At 42.2% G+C, this 23,712-nt stretch overlaps 1 protein-coding gene and 1 long non-coding RNA gene across 2 annotated transcripts; one reads left to right on the forward strand and one right to left on the reverse strand.

The window, feature by feature from the left end:
* Nucleotides 1-79: 79 nt before the first annotated feature.
* LOC140618530 (uncharacterized) lies at nt 80-11,883 on the forward strand. The gene is made up of 4 exons (XR_012018633.1): nt 80-452; nt 979-1,140; nt 2,619-2,818; nt 10,884-11,883. It is a non-coding gene; the product is annotated as an uncharacterized lncRNA (long non-coding RNA).
* WFDC8 (WAP four-disulfide core domain 8) lies at nt 6,798-22,119 on the reverse strand. The gene is made up of 8 exons (XM_072801215.1): nt 21,900-22,119; nt 16,044-16,153; nt 12,523-12,663; nt 11,059-11,226; nt 9,126-9,266; nt 8,023-8,165; nt 7,762-7,789; nt 6,798-7,180 (listed from the first exon to the last, which is right to left on the reverse strand). Exons 1-6 carry the CDS (start codon nt 21,956-21,958, stop codon nt 8,026-8,028), a joined length of 759 nt encoding a protein of 252 aa, XP_072657316.1. The 5' UTR covers nt 21,959-22,119; the 3' UTR covers nt 6,798-7,180; nt 7,762-7,789; nt 8,023-8,025.
* Nucleotides 22,120-23,712: the final 1,593 nt, after the last annotated feature.

Raw genomic sequence — 23,712 nt, forward strand, 5'->3', positions numbered from 1 at the left:
CTCCCTTTAATGGTGTCACAATAGCCTCAATGATCCTTTACTCTATGCAAGATGTAATGTACCAAACAATGTGAATTATTCAGCCTCAGAGGCATGGGACTAAACAGAATCTTAATTGGGGAAAACTGGGGGCTCTAGACATCGGACATAAAGGAAAGAAGCATAGGGATGGGATCAAAAGAGAATTATACCATGTTTGAAAAGAGGCTGAGATAGGGAAAGAGGAATGCAGAAACCAAGGTTCTGTTTGGGGGAAAACCTGGGGCCTTGGAATGTAGACTGGAACAGTGGAACCCAACGTGGAGAATCAGCCAGGTGCATGGACACAACCTCAGATCACGAGCCACCTCCTGGTGGTTGTTCAGGTGCATCCTTATGCACTGAGGAATAGGAACCCGGCAAGAATGTAGGATGGGACCCACTAAGCATCCTGGGCTCAGCTTATCTTCAGTGTGAGTCTTGAAGTTATGTTTGTGCTTCTTTGCACAGTACCATTTGAGGTACATGCTCTGCAATATTCACACCATTTGCTATCCCACACATCCACATCTTTTGCTCTGCATTCCCTCTGCCCACCCTGCTGCTGCTCATTAGCGGCACTCCCACCTCTCCCTTTAAAACCTCAAACATCAGCTCCTCTGTGATGTCACTGACTCCATCTATACCCCATACCCCACAGACACCTGGACCAATCCTGCATTGTTCTACCATGCTTCTGATTTCATGTGTGTTATTGTGGCTGGTTTACATCCTTGATCTCCTCCATGAGGTTGTGAGCTTCCAAGGGAGCTTTTCAGATTTTTTAGATTGTGTCTAATTTCTACCCACTCTGCTCCATTGTCAAGTCCTGCTTACTTTACCTCCTAGACACCTTTCAAACTCACCTCACTCCTCTCCATCCCCTCAGTTCCTCTCTGGTTCAAGCTACCACATCCTTTATTCCTGAGTCCTCAAAGATACTCTGTTCCTTCTTTGTAGGCATCGTAAAAACCTGATCATGTCACAGTCCACCTCAGTGGACTCATTTGCTCTTGGCATCAAAGTGAGATACTAGCCTCTGGTCCGGAGTAGTTGAAGGTTTCCTGGTGCTAAGTTGCACTTCAATAAGGAGAAAGGCAGCACATCTGCAGCAAAAAGCTGGTAAATACCAACAGCTTAGTTATGACGTACAGCAAAAATGTGCCAGTAATAGCCACCAGGGGACTCAAAAATTAACAAGCACAAACAAACAAAAAAGAGAATAATGAGTTAAAAGCAACCATGAGACTGCTGGTACAATCCTACAGTCATCTTCCGTTTGGGGAAACTGAGGTCCAGACAGGATGAAGATACTTCCTAATATTAACAAAATATCAGGGGCAGTGATGGTTCTAAATTGCAGGTCACCCCAACCCAGCAATCTTGCTCAGAGACCAGCCCTTAGCAAAGCAAGGATGATGCCACCTAGGTGGGCAGATGAGAAGGTGGGCAAGGTGGATGGTTATTCTGAGGCTCAGAATAATATCTTGATTGAGGTCTAAACATTTTTTTCCACAGCTGAATACACAACACTTCTTGTTGTCATCTAGACATTGTCTGTCCTTCGCACATTCATCCCTTTCTTGGAATTCACATTCCCTAGGGAAAGGACAGTTTTACAACCATGAATGATGGAGGGCACAGTGTCCACTCTTCCCCCAACGTGAGGCAATTCTGGGGAGTCAGGGAAGTTTGCTTTGTCTTTGCTCATCCACCAAGAGACCTTTCTTCAGGGTGTCTCATTTATTTCCCAGCACTGTCTATGCTACCCTCCCTTTTGACACCCCTTATTCTCTACCTTCTTACCCCATGCCTAGTTCCACCCCCTAGCCTCATCCCCTCTAAGGCAGGATGTCTCAACCTTGTCACTAGGGCCTGATCATTAGTTATGGGAGGAGAAGGGCTGTCCTGTGCACTGTAGGATGTTTAGCAGCGCCTTAGCCCTCTACCCACTGTACACCAATAGCACTCCCCAGTTTAAAAACTAAAAACATCTCCTGACATTGCACATGTCCCCTGGAAGGCAAAATGGCCCCACTGAAAGCCATTGGTCGGAGGTAATTTGGTCATTTTGGCCTGGTTGAGGAGTCCGTATTTGGGAGTTCTTTCTGGGGGGCACTATTGCACAGTGATTAGTATTGCTTACTCTGACTTCAGAGAGTTGGGTTTTAAAATTCTACCCCTTGGATTACCACTCACCTCTCTGAACTGTGGTTTCATCACTTGTAAAATCATTTTAGCCTCAAGAGGTGTTGAGGAAGAAATGAGACAAAGTGTGTAGGGACGCTTGGGTGGCTCAGTGTTTGAGCATCTGCCTTTGGCTCATGACCTGATCCCGGGGTCTGGGATCAAGTCCCGCATTGGGCTCCTTGTGTGGGCCTGCTTCTCCCTCTGCCTGTGTCTCCGCCCCGCACTCTGTCTCTCATGAATAAATAAATAAAACCTTAAAAAATTTTTAAAAAGTGTGTAAAGCTCTAATCATAGCAACTGATGCATAGCGATGTTAACTAACATTTGTCAACTGTTTGCCATAAGCCAAGAGCTTTTCTGTGCATTTAAATCATACCTTGTTCAGTTTTACTGACATCCCCATTTTGCAGAGGAGGAGATACAGCACATGGAATTTAAGCATCATGCCCGAGGTCATGGACACTGAGTGGTGGAACCAGAATGTGGATCTCTCAAACTCCTGACTTTCTAAATGTTCAGTAAATGGCAGCAATAATCATTATTACTATGAGGTCATGGATTCTTAACTGCAGTTCAAAGAACCTTCTGGATACTGTCTTTTATCCTTAAGGTAAGGCACCCCTGGGGTTGCAGGAATGGTTTATAATACTCTGCAGTATTGTATTGCATTTGAAAGAATCAGGACTTGCTAGGGATAATATCCTGAGAAAGGGGGCTGTTTCTGTTGTGGGGTGAGAGGAAGGGCTCCTAGACTTCCCAGATTCCTACAGTCTCTCTCATACACACTAGATCCTGTGACTCTTCCCTCCACTCCACTCTACCCCATTGACCCTCACTTCAAAGGGGCTGAAAGTCCTGCATTCTTGCATTCACTGAAGGGCTCTTCCATAAAGAGAGAAATTGGAAGAAATATGCAAATTTCTCCCAACTTAGGACCAGCGCTAACATGGTGGGAAGCAACTCAAGTCTTATGCCTTGTTCCTTCCTCCTAGTAACTTTCCTCTCTCCAGGGTGAGGGCTGAAGCCCCAGTACTTACTGGGAAAGATCCAGTCACTCAGACAAGAACCCTTGTCTAGTGAATGGGACATTCACTAGAAGGGTGGATAAGACCAGGATGCTCAAAAGTCTAGAAGACTCCATACTGAAGAAGAGCTGGTCTGTCCAGTGATTCCAGAGCATGAAAATGTCCAGCTGCCTTTGACCAGCCTATTTCTTCAGTAGTCTGTATGTTGGATGTGAGAACTGGAGTGAAGCCAGCCACCTCCTTTCCTGCTGGGAACCCCAAGTTCCTGAGATCATCAATGTGACAGCGGGTGTCTATAGCACACAGCCCTGGGGAAGGGTCTTTTGTTGCATGGTTCCTGATCCTCAGCAGCCTGGGCAGAAGCGTGCCCTCTGGTCAACCAGGGGGAGTGGGCAAAGCTTGTCTCACATTCCAGGTGACCTTCGGAGTCAATGCCACCATCAGGGTCGTCTTCTTGGTAACTCTGAGAGTTGCAGAATGTGCCTGCTCTCCATTCACTTTACATTTTATCTGCACACTAAGTGGCATGTCCTTTTTGTTTGTCTCTGACATGTGTCTCTATGGATCTCTTGTTATCTCTGTCTTTCTGTGCTTCTCTGTGTCAGTGTCTGACCTACTCTCTTCTTCTTTGGGTCTCTCAAGGTCTCTGTGTCTCTTTATCCCTCTCCTATCCTTTCCTCCCATCCTTCTCCATTTTCTCTTTCAGTAGTTTATATTCTTTGAATAAGGCCAAAAGAGTAAATGTGTTGCCACAGAGTGGGGCATGGGGAAGGAACAGCCTGTCAGCACAGTTTTCAGAGAGTATTTGTCAAAGTTGTATTACTTTGAGAACTTTAAGGAATGTCATAGAGCTTCTAGGGGGGTGTCTCCCATCTGGTGCAAACTCCTTGTTGTTGGAGGAGGAACTGTAAGATAGGGAGACCTGCCTGAGAGACTACACCCAAGAAGAGGTCCATAGCAGTGGAGTGGCTGGCTTCTGACTGGACTGGTGAAAGGGCTCTGGAGAGAGTGCTAGGGTACTTGGTAGCTTTCCAACAAAGAGTCCACATGTCAGCCAGTCTCTCAGTCTTGGCAGGGAGAGAGACTCTCTTCAGAGAGTAAATGTCATCTGTAGGGTCCTCATTTCTTCCATTAACTAGCTGTTGCACTTTTGGGCCAAGCTTTGTTCTCCATTTGTCCTACATGATGGGCAGAAGCCAGACAAAGCAAGCCTCATCATCAGTTTAGTGATGATATGGTCACAAAATTTAGGATCACTGACAGAGCCTTCTATGGGAGTTTGTGATGTGGGTCTCAGCCTATTTACAGTGAGTTTCTCAGCTAGGAAGGCCTGAGACATCCCTGAGTGGGGGGCATATTTACTCAAAGAGAGGCCTCCAGACATTCCCCTCACAGACATCCCCCTACCACCACTGGGCCAGTGTTGTGGTTGGATAAGATTTTGTGGTTCTTTTTATGATCCCAGGACTTGCATCTATCATACCATCAGGGAACTTAAGAGAACAAGATTTAATAGTCACAAGCCTTGTAGGGTACATGGCAGGCTAGAGGGCCACACAGGAGGTTGTGGACAGAGAATGTGGGAGAAAGTGCAGACCTAGGACTCTCCCTTTATTAGGGTCCCAGGGTGAAATGTAGGGTTTCATGAGTTCACTTTCTGTTGGTGAATTTAAAGCACATAGAAGTGGGTATTAGGGTGTGGGAAGGGAGAAACTGGGCTTTGCCATGATCAATGATTTGGATTCCTTGAGGACTTCCTAAAAGTGGAACTTCGTGGGTGAGGGGAGAGTGGTTGCTCATCTAGTCCTGTCATTACAATCTGTGTTATACAGCTGAGTTGTCCTATTGTGTATTGCAGTGGGTGTCTTTGAAATGGATGCCTCACCACTCAAAAGCTTAATGTCAGGCACTCACATTACAATGAAAAAGCTGACTCTCAGGCACTTACACTACAGAATCCCATACCATCAGTTTCAGGGACCCAGTGGACCCCACAAAGGGAGCAGGAAATAGAATTTCTAATGAATAACCAAGATGTCTTCAGAGGTGCTGTCCCTCTTTATTCTGTGTCCTTCTCAAAATCATCCCAGAAGAGATTACAAAGCTGAACCACCTGGGTGGAAGGACTCTGAGGGCACAAGTCCCATTTCCTCATCTTACACATAGGGGTCATAAGGCCCATTGGAGTGCAGATGCTGATTCAATGTCATCAAGTGAGTGAGTGTCAGAGATACAGGTCAGAGGGAATGGAGTGTCTGAGTTCTTGTCAGAGGTCACTATGGAATCTTCTGATATTAGTGTGGACATAATATGTTACTATGGAGTGGGAGGAATAGTACGTAAAAGGGGAGGGGGTGAAGGTGATGTGTACAGTGGGGACAGAAGCTAAGGAATTCCAGGGTCTATAAATGCCCAAATGGTTCCTGCGGCCCCCAAATAAGACCAAATTCTTCTCTAAATCTTCTTGAAAGTAAATGAAAACTCAGAATTCTGATTGTTCTATCTATCTATCCTGTCTTGCTTAATTTCCAGCCCCACCCAAGGGTCTCACTTTCAAAGCAGGTGAGATGAAATTTATGTCTTTGGGGCCTGAGATGAAAGACACATTTTGGCCCCTTCCCTCACCCAATATCTTGAAGAAGGCGAGTAAGGATACATGTGGATCTTTGCCCTGCTTCTCTTACCTCCTCTCACTGATGGTCATAGTACCCTGCCTCTACTAGCTCAGCCACACTTCTGTTCAAGTACCTATCCCCTGTCAGAATGAGAAACTCCAAGGGGTACTAAGCTTGATGGCCTCTACCTGGAAATTTTTGCTTGTTAATTAGGCCAAGACAGTTTCCTCAAACTTCCTGTCCCTGGCTTTCTGTGTTGTTTCCTGAGTCCCTACATGTATTACTGAGTTTCATGTTGTGTCCTTAAATGAATTCTGACCTTCATTAAACAGGCCTATGTTTAGAGCCTAGTGCTTAGCACATTAATAGGCCCGGAATAAATGCTCCAAGTAAACTACTGGATGAGGAAGGTAGGTATGTGGGTGGTTCATAGTATGATGAATGGGAAGATCATTTGAAGAATATGAAGAAGGATGGGTGAGGGTATCATGGACATTTGGATGCATGAATACATGAACATGGATGGGTGGGTGAAGAAGTGGGTTGCACTGAACATAAGGATGGATAGGTTAGTCATGGAATGAATGGGTCTATTTGATGGAAACTCTGAATGGAAGGGAGGTGAGTAAATTGGTAGGTGGATGGAGGGGAGATGGGCATAGAAATGATGGAGAAGTATGTCGTTGGGCATGAGAGGATGGTGTGTGTATGAAAGATGGATAAAGGCTGGATATAAAACAGGCAGCTGCATAGGCAGAAAGAAGATGGGTGGGAAGGGTAAGTGGATGGATATATGAGTGAAACCATGGATGAAAAGACAGGTAAATTTAAAGATATATCAATGCAGTGTAGGTGAGTGGGTGGATACATGAGTAAATGGAGGGAATGGTGGTGAATAGGTGGGAGTAGGGTAGAAACATGAGTATAAGAATAAAAACATTAACGAAAATTAAAGATAAAAAATCATGTACAAAATAATTTATATTACTCTAAAGTAATACATTTGAAAGTGGAGAGAAAATGGATCAATTTTAGCAACACATAAGAGACCTAACTTTATAGAAGAAGAGGTAGAAAGCCTGTACAAGTATAAGATAAAACACAAAGAAAATTAGTAAAGATATATCTTACAGAAAGAACCTAACCTAGATGCTTTTGGAGCACAATTTTGTCCAGCTTTCAAGGAACAGAGGATATCATTAAAATGTTATTATTGAAACTATTATTAAAGATACTACAGATCTTGGGAGGTGTCTGGCTGGCTCAGTTGGCAGAGCATGCAACTCTTGATCTCCGAGAGTGAGTTCGAGCCCCACTGGGGTGTAGACATTGCTTAAAATAAAATAAATAATAAATTTTAAATGAGCACTGGGTGTTATACTATATGTTGGAAAATCGAACTCCAATTAAAAAATATACAAAATTTAAAATATTACAGGTCATAGGGAGAAAAAGTACGTTTTCCAATCAGTTTTCCATGCTAGTTTGTTGAAAGGTATATGACTCAGATAGTAAGACATACCAAAGTAATAGACCTATTTTTCTTTTGACCATTGATGTGAAAATTCTGCACAAATTATTTGCTTAAAGAACCTTCAGTGTATTAATACAAGTATATCCTCAATACGATTAAGGTCAATCCAAGAATGCAAGGATGATCCAACACTTGAAAATTTAATAATGTACTCTCTTATACCAGCACTTTAGAAGAGAAAAATCATTACATGATTTTTGGATGCCTAAAAGGTTTTTGACAAAATGCCACAGTAATTTCTAATAGCAGCTGTAAATGGATGAAAACAACCCAAGAGTAGTAACATCTGTTGATCCCAAAGCCAACAACAAGTATCATTTTATACAGCAAGAGACGCTGACTCTAAAATAAAGAACCAGACAGGGATAAATGTCATTACCTTTATTTTCAGCATTGTTTCAGAGGCTCTACATGATATAAAAAGACAAGGAAAGATATAAGTCGTGAAATTGGAATAAAGAAGAGTTAAATTTCTCATAATTTTTGGTTGACATGATTCTCTATAAAATCAAAGTAATCCCATTAAATACTGTTCTACTTCGAAGACAATTTGGAAGGTAGTTGGATAAGAGATAGTATTGATAGCTTTTTATCATGCTAGTCATAGTTAATTACATCGATGATAATATTTTCCACTTACTGGTCATTTTTGAGATTCCAGGCACTTCAGTCCACAATGTGAACAGCACTTCTGGGACACTGGGCAATCACGATCCTGCAGGCACTTGGGTCTCTCAATCTTGGAACACATCAGGGGCTTGCGTGGGCAGAAACCTGATTTGACTTTATGGGATAAAATAAGACTTGACCTTGAAATACTTGATCATAGTTTGAGACAAATTTGGGGGACTTGGGGAACCCTAAAAGGGCTATCTTCTGAGGAAGCCTCTTACTCTTTCCCCCTAGAGTAACAATAGTGTGCAGAAGGCAGAGTATCAGCATTCTATGGCTAATAATTTGAGGAGTATCAAAGAGGCTTGCCATGTCTGACATAGAGAATCCGTTAGGATTCCTGCCACTCCCACAAAACTAATGGATTTGGGTTTCCTAATCCCAAAGTACCAGAGTCTGAAGGAATGTTAGAGAGCATTCAGAACTTCCTCATTTTAGAAATTGTAAAATTTGAGGATTTTGTAGGGGCATGTGAGTTACCTAAGGCCATATGGAAAACAAGTAGAAGAGTTGAAGTCAGTTGAAAGGCCTTGGGTTCCTTCCAGGACACCAGGCTGTACCTCAAAACACTAACAATCTCTGAGACGAGAGCATATTATCTCAGCACTACATGCAGAAATGAGCACTAGTCTCAGAGGTACAAAGTTCAAGTCTGCCCCAACAGCATTTTGCTACCCATCTTTTCCCCAGCATCCCTTACATGATGTGAGTATGCTCTACATGTTCTGAAGTTTTGTGTAGACAGACATAAGACTTATTAGGAATGGACGTAATGGTTATCATTTTTTTTGTATGAATAAGTGGATATTGTCACCTGTTGGTCAGTGAAGAAGAGACTCAGAATAAATAAGTTCTCATGGGGAAAAATAGGCAGTGATACTATGCCTGGTTGGCTTTGAAGACTAGCACAATAGTTTCCTGAAATCAGGAAGGCAACAGGAGAGCAGTGATTGGGCCTTAAAAAAGGAAAATTTCCCAAGAGACATCTAAGGTCAACCAAAGGGGCATCCCCATTCCATGAGACAACATGACATCCTTAGCATATTTGGGAGGTATATCTCCAGTCCTCACCTGTCCAGGCCTTGGCACAAACAAAGCCACACATGGATTCACAACATTTGTCACTTTTGGGGCAATCCATGTCACCCTTACAGGAAGCTGGACACTCCATACGGTTCTTGAAGGGGAAGAGTGGGCACTGTCCAGTCTTGACTAAAACAAGAACAGATGTGAGTTTCCTCAAACCCCACCCATCTCACACCCTTCAAACACCTTTACCTTCTCTTCAAAACTAGTATATCTTTCTGTGACTTGGTTCACTCTACCATGACTACCTCTGGGAGCCTGCAGAGGAATGCAATGCCTCAGCATCTCATGGGATGTGGTAGGAAGAGAGTTAGGCTTGTTCTTTGAAACCCCAGGTAAGAAGGTGGCTCCTCAGGTTGGGCTGGCAGCTGAGGATGTGGTAGGAAATGGTCAGATTCAGTGGAACAGGACCCTGAACTTTACAGATTCTGGATCTATTTTTAAGGTAGATCTAAAAGGATTTCCTAACTCAGTAGATGTGGATTGAGAATGTTGATGTTGATTCATTAAGGGTCATTTAGAAGTCGATTTCAATCAAGATGGGGAGAACTATGGGCAGAGCAAGTTTGAGGTGGGAGAGCAAAGATGAGGAGTCTTGTTTTAGACAAGTGAAGCGTGAGGTGTTTGTGAGATTGAGATGAAGGAGTAGAGTAAGCAGTTGGAGTTTGGGAGTCAAATTCAGACTGGAGATAAGACTGTGTGGGTCACTAGGACCTGGGTGGTATTGAAATCAATTTGTTAGGATTTTGTGCATGTTTCCTGTGATCATTATGTGATTGCAAATTCTATGAGGGCAGGAAGTATTTCTTGTCTTCTCTTTCTCCTTCTACTCCTTGTCCTTCTTCTTCAAGTCAGACTCAGACAGACTGTGGTGTGTTTGACTCTCAGAGCTATTGTTAGGTTCTTTCTGAGCCCCAGATGGAAAAAAAGTTTCCCCCAAACTCACCCAAGCCCATTTCCCTGGTTGCTTCTTTCTGCTGGCTTCTGAGAGTGAGCCAAGGTCTAATCCATAGTGCCATGATTCCTTACAGCATCCCACAACGGGTAAGGCCACAACAGTGCCTTGTCTATTCAGGCTCACTGGATGTACAGAATTAAAATTCCAGATCTACCCAGGACCCACTGTGAATCCTTGGGCGACTAACTTTATCTCTCTGACTCTGTTTCTTTGTGAGGCTAATAGACGTGATGGTACAGTATTCAGCTCGATTCACAGACCCGGAGGCCAAAGTACTAGTGCTGCCTTGTATGTCACACAGTGTTGCGTTTGAACATCAATGGTCACTCCCTGGATTGCTACTATTTAGTGAGCCCACACTACTGAACAGCCCCCATGTCAGACCTTGTGTCCTGATCACATATAATCCTACCAACACCTCACCTCAGTGAAGTCTTTGCTGTTAGTCCAGTATTACAGGGGAGGGACAGAAACTCAAAGAGGTGAAGAAATTTTCAGGAAATGGGAAAAGGAGGAGTTTCATCTACCTCTGCAAGACACTGTCTCCCAATATTACTGGTGTTGGTCATTAGAGTAGGAACTAATCCACAGCCCTCACCTTCACCTCACCCTGTTCTTCACTTACTCCATGCTCTACTCCTACTTCATGGGATTCCAGACCTGACCTGTTGATGCTTCATTCTTGGATGAGTCCTCAGGTACTACTCAACAGGCATGTGCTCTATGTCATTTTTCTGCCACAATGTCTCCATTAGGTAAATGCTATTTTTATCCCCCTTTTATAGACAAGAATGCTGAAGTGCATGGAAGCAGAAGACTGACCCAAGGCCACTCATTCAGTGAATGACAGAGCTGACTTGAGTCAAGACAGTTTCACCTCAAAGCCTAAGCTTATACCTAGGCTGGTATGCTATTTCTGGTTAGACTAGTTCCTCGGACTGCTAGGCTTATAAGTCTTACCAACTGATGAGCAAGCCACTCTGCAGTTTCCTCTGCTGATGAAGTTGTTGGCATTCCCATAGCAGCCTCCATATTTAAACGGTTTGCATATCCGATGTTTAAAGTCAAAATACCAGCGCGAGAGCCCAATGTTACAGCTTCCTTGGTCTGAGGGTAGCATGCAGGGTTCTGAGGGTGGGAAGCAAAGAGTTAAGGCCAGAAAGGGTAGTAGAAAAGAGAAGGGGTCAGGTTCTTAGCTTCTACACAATTCTTGGTATGACCATACAAGTCATACAGAGCCACTGTCAAGAAAAGTCTAGACTAGTTCTCCTACAAATAATCTATGTTGTGCACTATCTCTGAGCACCATTTCTACCTTGCAAAAGACATAGTGAAAAGCATATGAGGATGTTTTGTAGCTGATCTTTTACTCTAAGGCCCTGAGCTTTGGGAAGGTGAGACTTGTTCATTGACTGTATCCAAAGTGCCTAACAAAGCACCTGGTGTATAGAAGGAACAAGCCATGAAGAAAGAAAAACAGCAATGTCTCATGTCTGGATCCTGTCTGATGCTCACAGCTGAACCATGTCATTCTCTATTAGAAATAGATAGGTCACAGGACATCCACATCAAAGAAGATTGCTCTAGGGCCATCATAAAGGGAAACTAAAAACACAATATTGTGAAACCCATGAAATGCCAAACACCTATGAGTGATTTATGCTTCTCTATCCATTATGGCTTCATCCTCAGTCTAGCCTGCCCTCTCTGTAGATAAGATTCCCTGAGAGTGTCCCACTTTTCAACAACACCCAATATAGACCACCCAGGCCCCAAATTCCCCAATCAAAGCCTCTCTCCTATAGTAGATTCTTTCCTGAATCTCAGTAGCTTTTTACTGAGATCCCTCCAGTTATATATGGTGAACATTCTCCCTCATTATAATGAATAATAAATCCACCTTGTTCACCTATAAGTGTATTCCCGATGGCCTTTGTCTAAAGGACATTAAAACAGACAATTTGGATATATATATATATATATATATATATATATATCATAATTTCCTATTATGAGATGCTCTATATTTTAAGTTAGCAGGAAACTTATTTGAAGGCCAAAGGGTCCAAAACTAAGGCCAAAGGGTCCAAAACTAAGCCCAGCATCTAAACCAACTGAGCTTTGTATTTACCACATGCCCAGCAACAGTCTCTTGACGTTAGGGGGCACGCAACTAGTATTAGTTATTTGTGAATGCTTGAATGTTGACTCAAAAAAAGACTATCATCCATATTATCCAGTTAATATCCACCATGCCTGAACTCATTGTTTGTACTTGAGTGTTGGGAATCTGAATAGTAAAAGAAAAGCATGAACCCTAGCTTTTTGTCCTACCATCCAAGAGAATCATTCAACTAGTTCTGGATGGAGCAGGAAGAAAGGCACCTGTAAAGGCACCTGTGCCCACAGCCTGGGGGTCACTACCTTGGAATGGATCCATACACTTCTTCTCACAGGCGAATGAGCAGCACTTCATGTAATCCTGGCAGTGCAAATCACTTAAGCAGAAGTCTGGAACTTTAGTCTCACAGATGACCCTGTCTTTGGGGCATACTCCTGGTTTCCCTGCAACAAAGCAATGTCCACATTCACATCTCTTGAGAGTTTCAGCTCTCCTCCTATGGCAAAGGTGAAAAGTGATGTTCTATCGGCCCTGTCTTCTACCTTCCATCCTCTGTTCTCACTCTGCTTATATTTAGGGATTGGGTCTGTTTCTCACCACTCATGGTTCATTTAGATCTATCTGAGTCAGGAATCTATGCTCAGGTCAACTGAAGGGGAAGCATCTCAGATTCCACAGCAGGGAGTTATATGAGGATCAAGAGTCTTACCATAAGTTCAGGAGCTCCTCTCTCCTCTTGGAATAGAATATGTTAATGCCCATGGCATCTACCTCCAGAACTGTAGTTGATTGGGGAAGTTAATTAGTAAGGAGTAGAGGAAATATCATGGAAATAGGAGTATAGGAGTCACCAAAAAAACCTGATTTGGGCTCCTGGCTCCTTGTGAGCTCAAGGCCAAACTGAGTTCCACTATACAGCTTCGCAGTTACCTCTAAAGTGTGCAGAAATGGGCAGCAGGAGGAGCACTCCAAGACAGACCTGGTGTGGAGGCCTGACGCCAACACAACTATAAATAATCTTGGGAAAAAGGTATTCCTTTGGAGTCCAACGTTTCTCATCTATAATATGAGAAAATCCTTACAACCTGCTTAAAAGAATTAAGGGGATAATGCCTGTAATGCATTTGTCACAGTGCCTGGCACATGGAAAGAGCTTGGCAGATATGGGTTTTCTTCCTCCTTTTTAAGGGCTAGACATGGCTTCCTAATTGCCGGGGTTGTAGGAAGCAGAATTTGAAAGTTGCTTCGCCAAGATTCTCATCCTCTGGTTATTAAACCAAATATGAATTTAGGTGCTGCTGTTAAGGGAGTTCATAGATGTGAGTAGAGTCCCAAGTTAATTGATCTTAAAATATAGAGATTATCTGAGCGGACCAGTCCTAAGTTCTTGAGTCCTTAAAATGAAGCGCTTTCCCCCTGATTAATAGGGAAGAGGTAAGAGAGATTCAGTCCAACGCGCTATTAGTAACATTGAGGATGGAGGAAGCTAGGTGCCCTGGATGGAAGGTGGCTTCTGGAAGCAACCCCCATGGTACAACTGCAAGGAAATGATTCTGCCACAGCCAGAGTGCATGGCCAAGAACTCTGGGTTCCTAGATGGGAATGGCAGCTTTGGCTGACACCCTGGTTTCAGCCTGCCAAGACCCTGAGCAGAGAATCCTGGCACACTATACCAGACTTCTGGCCTAGAGGTAATGTGTCACACAGCGACAGATAACTACTATACTGTGCAGTTGGCTGCAGGACTCTAAACCAAGCAGCTCTCCAGTGAGATCTGACCAGAGAAGCATGATTCATTTGGATACTACTGAGACTTGGAATTATAGAAGTTTGGAATTGGAAAGACCATATAGGTCATTAGTATCACCCTCCCAATTTCCTAGGCAAAGGAAAGAAGAAGAAGAAGAAGAAGAAGAAGAAGAAGAAGAAGAAGAAGAAGAAGAAGAAGAAGAAGAAGAAGAAGAAGAAGAAGAAGAAGAAGAAGAAGAAGAAGAAGAAGGAGAAGAAGAAGAAGAAGAAGAAGAAGAAGAAGAAGAAGAAGAAGAAGAAGAAGAAGGAGGAGGAGGAGGAGGAGGAGGAGGAGGAGGAGGAGGAGGAGGAGGAGGAGGAGGAGGAGGAGGAAAGGGAGAGGGAGAGGGAGAAGAAGGAGAAGTCAGATGTGAAAATACAGTTAATGAGGGGCAGCCCTGGGACCTCCAATTCATGACTCACTCTGGAAGCCAGAAGCCCCGAGCATGCCATTGAGACTTTTAGTACTTTCCAGATATATTCCTTACCCTTCATACCATGCTTCATGCATCCACCATGGACATCTGAGGCTAAGAAGAATTGTGGTTCCTAATCTGGAGTGTACAATGGAAACCTCTGTGCATCTTTTAGAAACTGCAGACTGTGGCCTGAATCAGAATCTCTAGAAAGTGAAGCCTAGGGACTTCAATTTTTAAAAGCACATCTGGGGACACCAAAGCAGGCAGTTGAGCATCATGATGCAGGCTACTCCTTGGGAGCCAGTGTTCTAGCAAATTAAATAAAGGAGACTAGGGATCCCTGGGTGGCGCAGCGGTTTAGCGCCTGCCTTTGGCCCAGGGTGCAATCCTGGAGATCCGGGATTGAATCCCACGTCAGGCTCCCTGCATGGAGCCTGCTTCTCCCTCTGCCTGTGTCTCTGCCTCTCTCTCTGTGTGCCTATCATAAGTAAATAAAAATTTTAAAAAAGGAAGGTCTATGACTATTAATATATAAATAAATAAATACATAAATACATAAATGAGAGTAAAGCAAATCAAATAAGGGATACCTCCAAGAAGTAAAAAGGCATAGAAATCTTGAGATTCTAAAGACAAATGTCCCCACCTAATGTAGACTCTAGTCAGTCCAGCCTCCCTTCTGCTTCTGGAGGCTTGTAAACCATTTTTTTGGTTTAGCCATTGTACCTTCTTGCCCCACTGTCAGCTTCAGCTCTCACTTATAATCCTCCTCCCTGCCGGTCAGCCGTCCTCAGTTCCTTACCTTGTCTGTGCCGTCTCCTCCTGAATGCACACACCCTGATGGTCCCTCTGCAACTACTAAGGATGCTCCCTGGGTGTAGATATCAGCTCTCTGCTGTCTTTACTGGACACACACTTTCTGCACCACATCCATATCCATGATGCTAACTGTGGTTCCTATACCTCTCTCCAGACCCATCTTCACTTCCAAGCTAAAGACACATATTCAACCACCTGGGGAACATGCATCTGGGCATCTATAAGACCTCTATGCCCACATGTATAAAACAGAACTAGGGTCTCCCTATGCCTCAGCAATGCCTCCATCTCTCTACTCACATCTTTATATTTGACATCAGCAGGCTCCCAGGTGGTCATGAGAACCCTGAGATTCCTTTCTCCCAATATTTCACCCCAGCATCCTATCAGTCATGGACTTGGGCCAGTTTTCCCTCTAGTCTCTCTCCAAGCCCCATAGCTTCTTCTCTTGACCACCATTTCCAGGGCAGGCCAGACCTCATTCCATTTCTGTCCTCCACTGTGCAACTGCCTCCTCACTGTCCTCTACCTCAGGCTCCTGCTTAGTGATAGATTCACTTTAAAAATTAATCTTGGAAAAGACACATATCAGGAAAAGGTAGAGAAATAATTTGGAGGCAGTAGATGAGGGAAGGATCAAAGGGCCCAGGGTGTGTGAGCAGGGCTAGTTCTCTAAATCCACAGAAGATGTGGCTTTAGAGAACTCACTCAAATAATGTGAGTCCTTGCCTCCCGCCTGACACTCAGTCTCAGAAAGGCCTGCTAAGGAAGGGTGGCTGAAGCTCCTCTGAACCCACGTATCTCTATTTTGACTGGCGATGAAGTCGTCTCCTCCAAAGAGATAGAGAGAAGCAGCAGGAGTGCTATATTCCTCCAGGAGAAGGTCGAACTGTGGAGAGGAAGGTTCCTGTGTGGGATGAGAAGAGGCAGAGGGATTAGGCACAAGCCAGACAGACATATAGAGCTTGTGCTGAGAACCATGGAGACAGTCCACCACTTCTCTCAGTTCACAGCTGAGGAAACCAAGATGCACAGTGGGGAAGGGGTTTGTCTGAGGTCAGGTGGAGAGTAGGGCAGGACCTTCAGGCCTAGGGCCTTCCCAGTGACCCCACACTCTGCCATGGTCTGGAGCATGTCCCAGCAGGACATTTGCCCATTGTCTTGTTCCTCCATGAAAGACCACATGTGAAGGATCACAGGATTGTTCTGGAATAGTTGCAGGGCTGGTTTGCCCACTGTCACACTGTCATTCCAAGGGCAACCCTAGCCATGAGTGGACACCTTTTCCTTGCTTCACTGATGACAAGAGACTGATGGTATGAGGTCTTCATGAGGGCCTGAGCATGTCCCTCTGGGTCTTAGAGCCCCAGAAGCAAAAAATCCCAGGTGACCTTGGGTGAAGAAAAGAATGCCTCATCTTCCTTCTGGTGTTATCCAAGCCTAGCTTCTGATACTCCCAGAGCACTCCATACACAGATGACCCTTCCCTACTCACTTGACACCCATTTCAACATGTCTTTTCTTTGTCCTTATGTCTTCTAAATTCTGTGATGTGAAGAACTGATAATGCCTTGCCATGTTACCTCTCTCAGACTAAATGCATCTCAAAAACAGCAAGAGAGATAGATGGAGGCAGAAAGGAGGGGAGACAGAAAGAGAGGAAGGCCGAGAACGTTGTTATGCCCAGGAAGGCACCTATGTTGTTGGTGGAACTTCAAACATGAAGTTCAGACATGAAGTTCTGAAAAGGCATAGAGTCTTTTCCAGATCTCCTGAAACCATATTACGTGGCTGCCTAAGACTAAAGACTTATAGCAATGTCTTCATTTTTGTCCCTAGAATTCTAATCCTGAATCCTCCCCACATTTTACAACAGTGCCTGGGCTGTTCAGTAATGACAGTTATGGCTCCAAACTCAGTGACACTAATTTTTGATCCTGGCTGGTAACTTAGCACTGTAGCTGTGTCTTGGAGCCTTAGTTTCCTCATCTGGAAAATGGGAATGATACAGCATACCTGGCAACTTTGGTGTCACTGTAAGGATTAGATGAAATCAGGTGAAGCTTATTCATGAAGTGGCATGGCATGGTCAAAAATAGTGCTTGGAGTTGAATCTGAACTCATGTGGTGGATCCCCTACTTGCCAGCTATGCCTCTTGGCTCAGCCACTGAACCTCACTGAGCCTCAGTCTTTTTTCCTTTCTTTTTTCAAGATTTTAGTTTTAACTAGTCTCTATACTCGACGTGGGGTTTGAACTTACAAGCCCAAGTACAAGAGACACATGGTCCTCTGAGCCAGCCCGGTGTCCCTTACCTCAGTTTTCCTCGAAGGAAATAGTAACACACCTACTTCATAGACATGAGAATTAATGAAACTCTTGTGGAAAGCATGATGACTGGTGTAATTAATATATTTTAGGAAGTAAACAAATAATTTACTGAATGTCAAAGAAAAGGTGCCTATTGTCTTTTTGGCTCTTGAATTTCCCATAAACATCTCTGTATATCATTATTTCTCTTCCCTGGGAAGATTAGCCAAGGCCCTATGGTGTCTTAAATTCTTTTTTTTAAATTTTTTAAAATTTTTATTTATGATAGTCGCACACAGAGAGAGAGAGAGACAGAGAGAGAGAGACAGAGACAGAGACACAGGCAGAGGGAGAAGCAGACTCCATGCACTGGGAGCCTGACGTGGGATTCGATCCCGGGTCTCCAGGATCTTGCCCTGGGCCAAAGGCAGGCGCTAAACCGCTGCGCCACCCAGGGATCCCTAAATTCTTTTTTTTTTCACTTTTTAAAAATTAAATGTATTTTTTTTTATTGGAGATCGATTTGCCAACATATCGTGGAGTCTTAAATTCTTATATCAAATCACTCTTTGGGTTTGAAGTTTTATATCTATTGACCCAGTCTTAAGTAGTAGTTGATCAGACAGCCTATAGTCTCTTAGTAGGAAGCAGATCTCCAGGGATGCGGGTACAAGGAAAGATGTAGATCAATTGGATTGCCAAATATAATGTAGGGTATTCGGTTAGAATTTTTAGTAGAAGTATATCCAATGAAATATAAAGACTGTAGTTACACGAAAAACGATTCAGTATTTATCTGACATTCAAATTTAGTTGGTCATGTAATATTTTTATGTGCTAAATCTGGCAACCATAAAACAGTGAATTCATTCTGGAGGGGTATTTCTTTGGGCAAGAGACTACAAAACATGTGTCCTGTGGGGAACAAGCAAACGTGTGTGGCTTACTGGTTCAGTGGCCCTGCGGACTGGGACAGATGTGGGAGGCATGGACTCGATCGTCCTGTAGGAACAACAATGAGCCAGGAATGAAGACACTTTGATCAAAGCCCAAGTTCCACCATTAATTCACCATGTCAATTTGGGCTACTTTTATTTCAGTCTACCCATTTGAAAAATAAGGAGGCCAACTCAGTCAGTCCTGTCCATGCTGCATGCTGGCATTCCCCTACTCCAGAGGACACAGATTTTCTAGAGGCACAGACAGGTTTAAGGACATGATGTCCTGGTTCTTAAATTCCACATTTACTGTTTCTTGAAGTTGGTCTGCCTGAGAAAAAGCCTGCAGCCTGCCTTTCTCCTCTTCTATCTGTCTCTCAGAATGTCCTGTGCTGCTTCCAGAAAAAGGTGGGGATGGGAGCATATGCCTTACCCATCTCTTATATGTGTTGAAAGTATAAAAACTGAGTTCTAAACAAAGGAACAATTTGAAAATGTATTTTCCTTTTTATTCTTTCTTTTTTAAATAAATTTATTTTTTATTGGTGTTCAATTTGCCAACATATAGAATAACACCCAGTGCTCATCCCATCAAGTGCCCCCCTCATTGCCCCTCACCCAGTCACCCCCACCCCCCGCCCACCTCCATTTCTACCACTCCTAGTTTGTTTCCCAGAGTTAGGAATCTCTCATGTTCTGTCTCCCTTTCTGATTTTCCTGAGTATGCTTCCCTGGGAGCAAAGCAAAAAATATGTGGATAGGAAATAAGGGGACAGCACCTTGTTTCACTCAAGTGTCAAGTTATAGTATGTCATTATGCCTTTAGCTCCCTCTTCTAGAGTTAGAAATCCCAAGGACAATGGCATATATCCACAGGGATGTACATAAAAACATTCATTTCAATTGAAAAGCGAAGTCAGTCTTTTTGTGGGAGAAACTGGTCTGATTTGGCTAATTGAAGACTGTCTCTTCCAACTAGCTGATTCGTTGAGCATTTTCCATAAATATAGGGAGTTAAATCTGTGGCTTCAAAAAAATTTCTGACTGTGTTTAAAGCATGTTAGTAAGATAAAAGCATTTTATAAAATATATACTATCAAAGGTCTATCAGAGTTAACTTTCCAACATTTTTGGAGTGCATCAGATTCATCAGATTCAATAAGGTGTCTAAATAAAAGAATAACAGGTATAATTAATAACATTATTGAACATGTATTAAATATTGGTAATGGCTTTTTGGTAAACTTCCCAAAATTAAGAAAATCACTTGTGATTTTTTGTCAGTATCCTAATTACTTAGAAATAAATTCTTTTCAAGTATAAGATTTCCAATCTATGCATTTATAAAATTTGAAAGGGGGTTTAATGAAGCTGCTTTTTAATATTTAACTTAGATCATTAAAAATAATTTTTATTAGAGAGCATTTTGTGATTTGGTGGGGCAACGTACTAGAAGTTCAAAAAACCAAGTGACATATCTATAACAAAATTTTGTTCCCCTGCACTTACTTATCACTAAGAGATGCATTACCTATAGAATTTTGCTTACCATTGAAATTTTGGTAATCAATAATTTCAATGTATTTACTTACATATCCATTGTTATTGTTATTTAAATAACGAATGGAATGAAAAATCAATGCATAAGAAAAAATTTTATTCCTAGAGTCTTCTGGTCCCAGTAAATGAAAACTTAAAATTTCAATCTATATGCATGTTTTTATTGCATAGCAGTATGAAAAGGTGGTGATTAAAGACTCTTGAGCATAAGATTATATTGCCTTAGAGTAAGAGTCTGTGGGGTATTAGGAATGGAAATATGAATTCAAGGAGAAGGAGAAGTGTTTTAAAATGTCCGACTTTTAAAGAAAGGCTTTCCATGTATTTTTTAAATGGATTGTAGGTATCAAATTAGGACTTTATTTATTTATTTATTTATTTATTTATTTATTTATTTATTATTTGCATCAACATGGATGGAACTGGAGGGTATTATGCTGAGTGAAGTAAGTCAATCAGAGAAGGACAATCATTATAAGGTTTCAATCCTACGGGGAATATAAGAAATATGAAAGGGATTATAGGGGAAAGGAGTGAAAATGGGAAAAGTTAGAGAGGGTGACAAAACATAGAATGGTATTTTGACCCCAATCGATTTATTTTTATTTATTTTTATTTTTATTTTTTTGCTTCTGCTTTATTTTCTTTTTTTAATAATAAATTTACTTTTTATTGGTGTTCAATTTGCCAACATACAGAATAACACCCAGTGCTCATCCCGTCAAGTGCCCCGCTCAGTGTCCGTCACCCATTCACCCCCACCCCCCACCCTCCCTTTCCACCACCCCTAGTTCATTTCCCAGAGTTAGGAGTCTTCATGTTCTGTCTCCCTTTCTGATATTTCCTACCCATTTCTTCTCCCTTCCCTTCTATTCCTTTTCACTAATATTTATATTCCCCAAATGAATGAGACCATATAATGTTTGTCCTCCGATTGACTTATTCCACTCAGCATAATACCCTCCAGTTCCATCCACGTTGAAGCAAATGGTGGGTATTTGTCATTTCTAATGGCTGAGTAATATCCCATTGTATACATAAACCACATCTTCTTTATCCAGTCATCTTTCGATGGACACCAAAGCTCCTTCCATAGTTTGGCTATTGTGGACATTGCTGCTATAAACATCGGGGTGCAGGTGTCCCGGCGTTTCATTGCATCTGTATCTTTTATTTTTAAAGCTGGGCAGCTTCAACAAGATTAATATCTACAACATGTTTGCATAATACATTTGAGATTCATCCATGTTTTTGCGTGTTGTCTGGAGCTCTTATGGCTGATTTATGTTTCATCTTATGAGGTACCATAGATTGTTTTTCCATTCACTTAATAGACATTGGGTTGTTTCCAGTTTTTGGTGAGTATGAGTAAATCCTCTACGAATGTTTTCATACAGGTTTTAATATGGACATAAATGGTCATTTCTCTTAGCTAAATACCAGGGAGGAGGACATCTGGGTTATGTGATAAGTATATGCTTATAAGAAACTGCCAAAGTGTTTTCCAAAATGGCTGTACCATTTTGCATTTCTACTAATAACATATGAGAGTTCCATGTGCCTCATATCCTTCCTAGCATTTAGAATTATAAATGTTTATTTTAGTCATTCTAATACATGCATAGTGGTACAAGTGCAACAACTTTTAAGAGATTAAAGTAATTTTCTTGAATTTCTGGGTCTCTAAGAATCTAAATCACTTAAAATGATGGTAGGGTTTGTTTTGTTTTTTTTACTATTTCCCAACAGTCCATTGTCGAATGACAATGTTTCACACCCAGTGGGTTCCTCAGTCCCTGAGCCTGGGTGGTCAAAAGTTTCCCCAGAACCCCATCACAGAACCTACCTCTTTTCCCAGCTTCCCCACATGGCAGAGGTTGTTCTTTGCAGTAAACGGAGGAGCATTTTGCAATCAAAAGATCTCCTGATGGTCAGGAGCCGGGGGAAGAGTGTGAATTTCCAGGTTACAATTTTTGGAAACTACAGGTAAGGCCCCACTGTGACTCTACTACATCCCATGACTGCCTACTGCTTCCCCCACTCCCACCACACAGCGGAGCACAGCCAGCCTCAGGCTCTATTTCCAACTGAGAGCTCCTCCCTCACATCTTCCTCCTCCCAATGACATAGCATGTCTCCTGCTTGGCTACTCAACCAAGAATGTGCCTTTAGCCTCAGCCACAGGGCAGACCTTGAGGAGGACAATTAGCTCTATGGGTCTCTTTCATGCACCTTGCCCTAAGCTTAGGCAGAGTAAGTAGATGCCTCCTTCAAAGACGTAACTCCTATCTAGTGATCTACATTCTGATATTGAAATCCTCTAAGGGTGGTATACAGAGCACTACATCTCTCTGCTATATGTTGTTTAAATGTCTTAAACTTTCTAATTTTGTGTCTCTTTGACCTATCAGTAATTCAGAAAGTTGTGTTGAGGGCTCTCAAGACAAACACTTCTCAATTTACCCCTGTAATTCCATCCTTGTTTGTTTAATATATATTGATCCTATTGATTTAGGTAAATACAAACAATTTCTGGTGAATTGGATCTATTATCATTGTACAGTGACCCCTTCTCTATCCCTAGAGTAAAGTCATCTTGTAGCTCTGTATTGTCTGATATTAATCTATCTATACCATGTCTTCTTGGTTTACATTTGCCTCGACTTTCCCCTCTCAGTTTGCTTTCAACCTTTCCATGCACCTGTGTTTTATTTTTCTTACAGTGTCTATATACATTTAAAAAAATCCTTTCCAGTCATCTTTGCTGATCAATTGGCATTTATGGAGTTAATGACATGTGTGTTCATTTCTACAATCTTATTTTGAGTTTTCTTTTTTTTTATTTTTTTTTAATTTTTTTATTGGTGTTCAATTTACTAACATACAGAATAACACCCAGTGCCCGTCACCCATTCACTCCCACCCCCCGCCCTCCTCCCCTTCTACCACCCCTAGTTCGTTTCCCAGAGTGAGTTTTCTATAATCTCTTATTATTTGCAGATTCTGTACGTGAAAATTTATTTTGTTTGCTGAACAATTCAATATCAAGGAAACAGATAACTTGATTAATAAATGGACAAAGGACTTGAATGGGAATTTCTCCAAAGAAAACTACAAATGATCAACCGGTATAATGAAAGATGGTCAGCATCATTGATCGTCAGGGAAATGAAAACCAAAACTACAGTGAGATCTCCAGTTACACCTTGTTAGAATGGCTATCATCAATAATCCACAAGATAATGAGTATTGGCAAGGATGTGGAGAAAAGGGAAGTCTTTTCCATGTTTGGTGGAAATTTAAATTGGTGCCATCACTATGGAAAACAGTCTGGATGTTCCTCAAATAATCAGAAACAGAACAACCATGTGATTCAGCAATACCACTTCTGACTATACTATATCCAAAAGAAATGAAAGTAATATCTTGAAGCGATATCTGCACTCCCATATTCACTGTAGTGTTACCCATGGTAGCCAAGATATGGAAGCCATCTAAGTGTCAGTGCATGGGTGAATGGATAATGAAAAAGTGATATATATGAACTTTATTCAGCCTTAAAAATCCTGTCATTTGCAACAACATGGATGAATCTGGAGGATATTATACCAAGTAAGAGAAGCCAGGTACAGAAAGGCAAATCCTGCATGATCTCACAT

Source organism: Canis lupus, chromosome 26 (genome assembly GCF_048164855.1).
Source record: "Canis lupus baileyi chromosome 26, mCanLup2.hap1, whole genome shotgun sequence".
NCBI classification, from domain to species: Eukaryota; Metazoa; Chordata; class Mammalia; order Carnivora; family Canidae; genus Canis; species Canis lupus.